Source organism: Rhinoraja longicauda, chromosome 7, assembly GCF_053455715.1.
Source record: "Rhinoraja longicauda isolate Sanriku21f chromosome 7, sRhiLon1.1, whole genome shotgun sequence".
In the NCBI taxonomy this organism is placed as follows: Eukaryota; Metazoa; Chordata; class Chondrichthyes; order Rajiformes; family Arhynchobatidae; genus Rhinoraja; species Rhinoraja longicauda.
In genome coordinates, this window is record NC_135959.1 from 77,867,459 (window position 1) to 77,876,770 (window position 9,312).

The window sequence follows — 9,312 nt, forward strand, 5'->3', positions numbered from 1 at the left end:
TTTGCTCACTACCCCAATATTCCATTAGAAACAAAAAGCCGAGATACTCTGTCTACTGTACAGATCCGCATTTTACTTCTTTGTGGTTAAGTTTATAATGATGCACACTAGGACCCTGCCCAAAATCTAGTTTTTTGATCGTTAGAATGATTCAAAGAAGCTAAGGTAATATTTGCACAACATGGCATTATATGTTACACTCATCTCCGAATTTCCTTCAGCCAAACCTCATAAACGTAAGGCAGAAACAATTGCCTATTCAACTACTTCCTCCACCAACACCTTTCATGACAGTGCTTTTAAATAAGGCATCTCGCAAAACTAACTGAAGGCAATAAGCCCGATTCAGAAGTGCTGTGAGTAATGGTATCAGTACAACCTCTCTCAAAACTCTCACATAAGAAACAGATCCTGTCATTCAACAAGACCAGGACTGATTGTGTATCTCAGCACCACTTGGCTGCACTAACTCCATATTCCCTCCATTACCTTAATTTCTAAAAAAAAATTATCGCCTCTTTATTGAATTTACTCATCTTGAAAGCATTTGCAGTAATTAATAATCATAGTTTGTTCCTTTGCTGCAGTCCTTTGAAAGATCAGAACTAAACAATTTTATCACTGAGCTTCCTTTGTTCATCAACTTCCTGGAGGCACATTGAATTGCAACAGGAATGTATTTTAAAGTTTAAAAAAACGTAATTCTAAGTGAAAAATTAAAGAATATTCCTTAATAATAAAGGTTGCCTCTTTATTATTATTCCTATGTCACAGGAAGCATGTTAGAAACACAAAATCTTTTAAAGAATGACAGCAGAATTAAACGTGAATGTATGAAAAGTAGCAGTTTTTCTCAGTCGGTCAGAGAAGATTAAGAGGAATCTTACAGTGGCTTCATAAGGTCGTAGGTGATAGGAGCAGAATTAGGCCATTGGGCCCATCAAGTCTACTCTGCCATTCAATCATGGCTGATCTATCTCTCCCTCCTAACCCCATTCTCCTGCCTTCTCCCCATAACCCCTGATATCCGGAAATTATAAAGAATCTTGTGATGGGGTCTTTCAACTAACTGGTGAATGGATAAAAAAAAGGAACTGACTGATTTTTTTAACCAATGGTTATTGGAACAAGGATACCTTTGCATCAAAACCATTAAAACAGAACTCCTAATGTTTGGGAAGTGGACAATAACGTAAGCAGACAGAGGAACAGAAAGAGAAATGAGGTTAGGATGAATGGCCCCTGGTGAAAACATGTGCAGTGCACTGGGGCAAGTGATCACCATATGCATATGGTTCTATTATCAATCCAGCGGAAAGGTATGCTTCAGAACATTAACATAACTGAATAGAATTGAGACTTGTTCAGTTTAGTTTAGAGATAAAGCGCGGAAACAGGCCCTTTCGGCACACCGGGTCCACGCCGACCAGCGATCCCTGCACATTAACACCATCCTATACCCACTAGGGACAATTTTTACATTTATCCAAGCCAATTAACCTACAAACCTGTACGTCTTTGGAGTGTGGGAGGAAACCGAAGATCTCAGAGAAAACCCATGCAGGTCACGGGGAGAACGTACAAACTCCGTACAAACAGCACCCGTAGTCGGGATGGAACCCGGGTCTCCGGCGCTGCATTCGCTGTAAGGCAGCAACTCTACCGCTGCGCCACCGTGCATCATTTACTTTTAAGCAGAGGTGAAAGACAGATAGAAAAATTCAAATCTCTGTGTTTTGTATGGACATCACAGTAATGGATTTTGTACATCTGAAAACCAATTTTTGGTATTAGTCTGTCTGGAAAATGTTAATTGTCAAATGTTGCAGCTATCCTTGATGATTTTGCCCAAATCATGAGACTCTGCTGCACTGAAGAATTATAAATAAGGAAACAGCAGCAATCAGATGACAGGAAATGTGCGCGGGCTCTTTGTTTAAGTACAACATTGGGATAGTACAAGTTCTCGAGAATTAGTATGTCCACACCCTTACTGCTGTGACAATTGTAAATCAATTCAATTTACAAAGAAATAGGACTGATGTGCATGGATAGAACGTGAGCCCCCCTCGTCAAGTGCCAATTTACCATTAACCAACATGAGTTAAATTTATAAAGCAATTCGCATAAAGAAAAACTTTATACATACGTTTCTACTATTTTGTAAAAAAAACTCATCTGATCAGACCACGGACTGAAAGCGTAAATTGTCCTTTTATCCTTTTGAGATGCAGGAGAATTATAGAGATAATGATTATCACCGAAGGTAGACACAAAATGCTGGAGTAACTCAGCTGGTCAGGCAGCATCTCTGGAGAGAAGGAATGGGTGACGTTCTGGGACGAGACCCTTCTTCAGACTGATGTCAGGGGAGGGGGGCGGGACAAACCCATTCCTTCTCTCCTGAGTTTCTGCCTGACCCGCTGAGTTTCTCCAGCATTTTGTGTCTACCTTCGATTTAAACCAGCATCTGCAATTTTTTTTCCTACAAATGATTTTCACCGTTACCTTCGGGATGGGCCTTGGTAGATCCCAAAAATGAATTTTTTTAAACTTTTGATTTTTTTTCTATCATGAATTTATCAAGATTGATCTATGACTGCCTTCAGAGCACCAGAAACACTTTGCAGAAAGCGAGCAAAACTATTCCTCTCTCTCCTCACCTGAGAGTGAACGGGCAATGAAGCGATTCTTGAGCAATGTGCCATCTAAACCAATGTGTCTATGAGCAGGATGCTCATTAATCTCAATGCTGCATGGATATTCTCTGGCGAGAGTTCATTGCATCAACCCAATGAGCTGTAGAAAATAATCAGTTCCTTAAAATGCATGAAAACACTTTCTGACACATCGCAGAGCAGACTGGGCAGATAAGACGATCCAACCTTGCCACACAGGTTAAAAGGCCCAGTAAACAGGTGTACAACATGATCAAAACTTAGCAACTGCAAAACACAGTTCATATCTCCTCAGCTTTGCTAATTTTGGTTAGATATTTCTTATAAATGTCATCTGACTTCCCATCTCCTGCCATCGACATTATCCTCACCCTCATTAATGAGTCCATTTACTAAAGGAAAAGAGAAAACTTTATTTCAAAACTCCTAAATATTCCCTCTATTGTGCTTATAGCAGTGTCCACAAAATTACTTCTCAATTCAATGAAATTCTGGGCCAAAGCTGTAGGAGTTAATAAGTATCACCTGCATAAACTCATAAATAGGAAATAACTGCAGATGTTGGTTAAAATCGAAGGTAGACACAAAATGCTGGAGTAACTCAGCGGTCAGGCAGCATCTCAGGAGAGAAGGAATGGGTGACATTTCGGGTCGAGACCCTTCTTCAGACTGATGGCTGAAGAAGGGTCTCAAGCTGAAACGTCACCCATTCCTTCTCTCCCGAGATGCTGCCTGGCCCGCTGAGTTACTCCAGCATTTTGTGTCTAACTAAATAAGGTAACTGGTTCACCAACATTATATTTGATCAACTTTGTACAACCCTCTTCTCCAAGCCACCAACGTGAATGCGAGAATATTTCCAATGTGCAATCAAACATAATACTAAGATTCTGAGAGCATTATCCAATTCAGATTGCGAATATGTTCCAAACCATTTTGCACAAGTCTGGCAATAATTACAACAGAATTAACCGCACCCCACCAACCTCTGGAAAATATAGTTTTAGAAGCTCTAGAAAATATCAATAAACCGCAATGTGTGGGGGGGGGGGGGGGAGCACAAAGTCAGCTACTGACTGCACTCTGGTGTTGGGTGTGAGCTGCTTTAAGCATCTGAAGAGGGACCTCTGTAGGACTATACTATTTGGAGGGATCTACATGTCATCGCTGGAGTAAGCTGAAAGCTACCATTCACACACACACATCCACCTTATGACTGAAATTGCCCTTGTACAAGGAGGTTTCTATATTTTATTCATGTGATTATTGGTGCCAGAATTTCGATTCAGAAATAATTCTTGAATAGAGATGTTAGAAAATGTAAACCGTGGCAAAACACGAGTTTAATTTGGGGGGTTTTACTTGTAGACTGATGTAAACTGTGTCATCTATACTTAACGTCAGTGTGACTCTCGTTACATATCCGAGATTACGAAAATGGGCAAGATTCAGACAGGATATAAAACGAATATTTAACAACAAAATACCAACGGGCTGAATTTTGCAAGCTCAATGATCAAAACGATTTGCTTACATGTCGCTAATACAAAAAAAACATTGCTTGCAAATATTTGTGTGGGATTATTTTCTAAAAAGGGGGAAAACAGAGAAGATGATAATTTCACTGCAATCACCAGTTTGATCGCTGGGCCTGCCTACACAGCTCGTTAATTATGTCTGGGATAAACATTTTAAAATCGGAAATCAAATCAAAAGCTCCACTTCCCACAGAATGCCCCAGCACCTGAAGACTGAGAGTTTAAAAGTATTGGCTGATTCGAGTGATTTCTGCGCTAGCTATGTTTCTCCTTTTGACCGGCGTTGTCCTTCAACCACCGAGGGTTAGAATTACACTCACTCACTCACTCGTCTTTCCGGCCGCCACTGAATCAGCGGCAGTTGCAATGACCTCGGGGGGAAACGACGAATGATACACTTTTACATTCCCGTCGCAACTTTATTTCCTGGTAACAGACGGGAATGCCCGTGCAAGGCACTGGGAGTGAAGGTGTCGGAGCGAGAGTGCAGTGCATAACCGGGGAACAGCGGAGAGGGGAGAATGGAGTCAGCAAAAGACAAACTGGTGGAGGAACTCCACGCGTCGGTCTGAAGAAGGGTCCCGATCCGAAACGTGGTCTGGCCACCTCCCTTCACACATTCTGCCGGAGCCGCTAGTTTCCCCAGCAGTTTGCGTGGTTTTATTCGCTCAAGTTAGCAGAGGAGGTCGGGTTAGAGAAAGATTATTTTTTTAATTTGTGATTTTCTTTGGCGAATAGTTAGTTAGCTCGCGTCTTCTGCTTGCAATGTATTCCTACATTATAAATGATCATTTCTCCCAGCTGAGTCTGAGCAAAACTTCGCACCTGTCGGCTGACTCTCTACCTCGTTACTCTGATGCTATGTCGCTCCACTTTACCCACTTCTCGGCACTGTGTGAACATTTTATTTGGAGCAGATGGCGCGGTAAGAACAAGCTCCAACGTGCTGGAGAAAACTGACGCAACTTTTATTGAACGAAAGTGTCACTTGACTGAAGATAAATGGCCAAGCCGTAATGTGATTTCTCAATCAATTTAACAGCATTTTATTCTGCTCCGAAATCTAATCCAAACCTGGGCGAGTTTGATCATACTCATCGATCCTTGATTTACACCAGCAAACAGGCCTGAGCCGGCAGTACTCACTCCCTCCTGCCAACCTCCCACTTGTGTGGGATGAATGCTTCTGTCCCGGAGTTTGCGTTTGACAAAGACACAAAGCCCATTGCAAAGGACAAGCTCCGTGATGAGTTCTTGGGGTAACTTTAGATGCCCGCCATCTGCGCTGTGGACATATTTATTTCTGATTCTGCACTATCTTTATATATTCTGTTGTGCTGCTGCATGTAAGAATTTCATTGTTCTATCTGGGACAGTAAAACACTTGATTATTCTGCTACCGATGACCATAAAATGTCGAGGGAGCGCGAACAGGCGCAGTTTGACTCTTTTGAAAGTAAATAATGTTAATAAAATGCGGATTAATCATATACCAGCGCTTGGGCAATATTCTACTCGCATTGGTGCTGAGGGAAATGCTAGGGTAACTTTACATGAGTGGCCGAGCGGGCGTCCCAGTGGTGAAACTTTGCCGGATTGGGGCCGGAGAGGGCGAGTAATTAACGCTGAGCATATTTAGATTTGTCATCAACCTTTTAATCTTAACCTGGTGTGTGGTAGATGGGACTGGGACACTCCATTTACTTTAACACTTTAAACAAACATTTGCTCAAGGATTTGGCGAAACTGCGATAAGATGCTGATTCATTCACGGGGCAGTTCCAGGTTTACACTGTTTAACTGTTTGTGCTTCTACTTCGTGTAAAGTGATAGACTGCGAACTGAAAATCTGAAGGGTAATTATCCTTCAGAGGAAGTGATTAGACGGCACCATCACAAATAAAAGGCTTCGAGCAAATGAAATATCTTCGGTGAATGTTCTGTTCTGGTTTAACTCTAATTTTACTATAGGGACCAGGTGCAATCAGAAACATTAGTAGTCCGAGAATCAAGTCATAGTGTGGTAAGCACATCGGCAGAGCTGGGGAAAGGGGGGTCGTGGGGGTGGAAAATGTGTTTATTTTGAGTTTAAATGTTCCCTTTATATAAATAAGGTGACAGCTCCCTGCATGAAGAAACCAACTCGATCATCCACACCGACTGTAACCTGCCTTTGCGTTATATATGGAGGTCTGTGTAAAAGATTAGATTTCTTGGAGATAATCACCCTGTGATTAAAGCCTCAGATGCTGCGTGATTATTGACTGTAGAGTCTCATCCAGCACATTATCAGGTAGAATCGCTTCATACTGTCGGACCCTGCACTAACGCCACCTGCTTCCTTGTGGGCTTGCCTGCTGCTCGAGCAGATCCCGCTCTGGGGATGTGTAGTGTGAGTTTGCTCGCTGCTTCCACCTGCCAGGATAGGACCCTGTTTCTATGTCGCCGCGCTCCGCTCCCGTTCTCGCAGCCGGGACTAACTGGATCTCTCTGCTCTGCTTTCAATTCCCGCCGTTCCCAAATTCCGCCCCTCTCCCTCAATATTCGGGAACATTTCCCTTGGACATAGCAAGGCCAATAATCCTTAAGCAGTCGGCGCCCGAACATAATTGACAGCCAGCAGCGTTACCCAGTCCCCGCGATCGCCGCTTCTCAGCATTCTCCACCGCCTACAATCTAAACAAGCAAGCTTGTGCTAGTCCTGGTGGACTGCTCAGACCCCTCGCCAGTTACCGGGGGTCTCTTTAAATTGCGATACATTGCACTTGTGTCCACCTCTGTGACTACAACAGCAACGAGAACTGCCCTCGCTAGTCATTCTCACCTTGTGCCGAGCTACGTGTATTGATATCAAGACATAAACCAGCAAAGTTGCAGGTGTGGGATCTGATCATGGATGGCCATTACTTACTTGGGATTTGTGGAATTCCAATATATAGGTGCCAAAATTTCACAATTTGCTACAGCCATCCTGCATAAAACGCACAAAACTCCCAAATAGTATTTCCACAACGAGTTCCTTATCGCCATGGCCGCCGACCACTCTTCTCCGCCAATATCGGTAGAAATATATATTTTTAGCCTGTCCTCTTGGGTGCGACTCCTCGCAAAGGTCTCAACGATATCCCTTTTCAACAAAAAGCCCACTTCTGGTCCGAGACCGCCTGGTGGAAACTTGAAACGGAGCTGTTAGGCAGGCTGTCGGTGTTGGCTGAGCGTTTGTTGGCTGAGTGGTGTAGGCTGAGCGTTGTAGGCTGTGGTTGTTGGTTGAGCGTTGTTGGCTGAGCGTGTTCGCCGATCCGGTGTAGGCTGAGCGTTGTAGGCTGAGCGGGGCTCGGATCTCACTCTCGGCACAATGTCCTCCTCATTCCCCTTGTCTTCCTGGAAATTGCTGCAACTCTTGTTTTTTTTCTCTGCAGCTAGGCACTTGCTTGCATCGTTACAGCAGTACGAGCCAAAGATTTCAGTTGCAGGATTTCAGCGCTGGGTTTCGCCTGTAACCTCTGCTGTCTGCGATGCCCGAGTCTGTTCCGATGTACGCGCTGTCAACAGATGATGTACGCGCTCTGCGTGTGGTGGTGGTGTGGGGTGGTGGGGTGGGGTGGGGGGGTGGGGGGGTGTGTGTGTGTGTTGCGTTGCGCTGCGTTTGTCGCTCTGGTCACTTTCACGATCCAGGACGTGATGATCTTGCTCTTTGCAAGAAAGCTTTATACCTCCCACTAACCCTGGGTGAGAGCTGTCGGCGCCTGCCGCCAGCTCATTGGTCTCTCCGGCCACCTGCCCCAGCTACTCCGCCTCGCCGAGCCACCATTGGGCTCTCCGACAGTCACTCTCCCCCCATCCCCCACCCCCCCCCCCCCCCCGTGTTAGTTCACCGGATTAAGGCTGATCGCAGAGTTTATTTGCAGCCTGCATAACAGCACAGGTAACCACATAAAGCTAAACAAATAAGCATTTCTCTGCAAATCCGCACACTGTTTCATTTGCACTGGATAATTGGAAGCTCTGCCGATTTTCACAAATCGCATTACTGTTTGATAGACGCAAAATGCTGGAGTAACTCAGCGGGTCAGGCAGCGTCTCTGGGGGGAGGTAATGGATGACGATTCGGGTCGAGACCCTTCTTCAGATTGAGAGTCAGGGGAGAGGGGGAACTAGAGATATAGACGGTGATATAGACAGATATAGAACAAAGAAATGCAAAAAAAGTCTGAAGAAGGGTCTCGACCCGAAACGTCACCCATTCCTTCTCTCCCGAGATGCTGCCTGTCCCGCTGAGTTACTCCAGCATTTTGTGTCTACCTTTAACCCAGTTCCTCTGTATAAAGCAGCATCTTTCTACATATTACTGTTTGATTTGCATGATAGGAGATGAAAGATGGTGGGCGGTGGAAGTGCCGCTCGGCCAGCGCATACTATCACTCCCATGAACTGGTAAAGTTTGTCTTTACAATGTGGGTTCCCTGTAATTCCCTTCAATTGTTTTCCAGTGGAGAGTAACCTCGCATTGTATGGGGGATGGGGCGGGGAATGAGACGGGATTACATGAGTCAAGTGAAGGAACGAAACCTAAATGGAAATAAATAAATGGTGGGATAATTAATCGTGCAGCTAACGGGAAGTGCCCGGGATTGCTTTCTTCACTGACGGTGCAATTGTGCTGTGTGGAAGGAGTGACACGCCTGGGCTGGACACTAAATACAATGATGTAAAGGTAGGATATGCGAGGCGCCAGCGAGGATCCGACCGACCTGCGTCTCCCATGGATCGGCAGCGCCCACTACAGACTTTATCTCAATATTTCATAACATGTTGCCGAGACGAATCCTCACAGTCCCATCGACTTCAGTCAGTCCGGACACAGGCTCGGGGCGAATCCACTGCACGGTGAACGGTTTTTGTTTCGATTTAATGTTAATTATTAAAATACTCCGAAAACCGCTTTGCTTTGTTCATTTCGTTTCTTTCAAGTCCATTGAGATGATTTCGTACCGTAACTTCATTTGAACTAAACATCCGGGGAAAATGCTCACATCCAAACGTTGAGCCCTTCAAGGGAACGGAATCCAATTTACATTTTTCAACGATCCGCCGTT

The 9,312-nt window shown here is 44.5% G+C and overlaps 1 protein-coding gene across 2 annotated transcripts in view; it reads right to left on the bottom strand.

Moving 5' to 3' along the window:
- LOC144595396 (ephrin-B2-like) overlaps positions 1 to 7,895 on the bottom strand; it is a 66,551-nt gene extending 58,656 nt beyond the window's left edge. For both annotated transcript variants that reach the window (XM_078402900.1, XM_078402898.1), the window contains exon 1: positions 7,128 to 7,895. In XM_078402900.1, the coding sequence (XP_078259026.1) occupies positions 7,128 to 7,246 (119 nt within the window). In that variant the 5' untranslated portion in view covers positions 7,247 to 7,895. The remainder of the gene's footprint in view (positions 1 to 7,127) is intronic.
- Between the last annotated feature and the right edge of the window lie 1,417 nt (positions 7,896 to 9,312).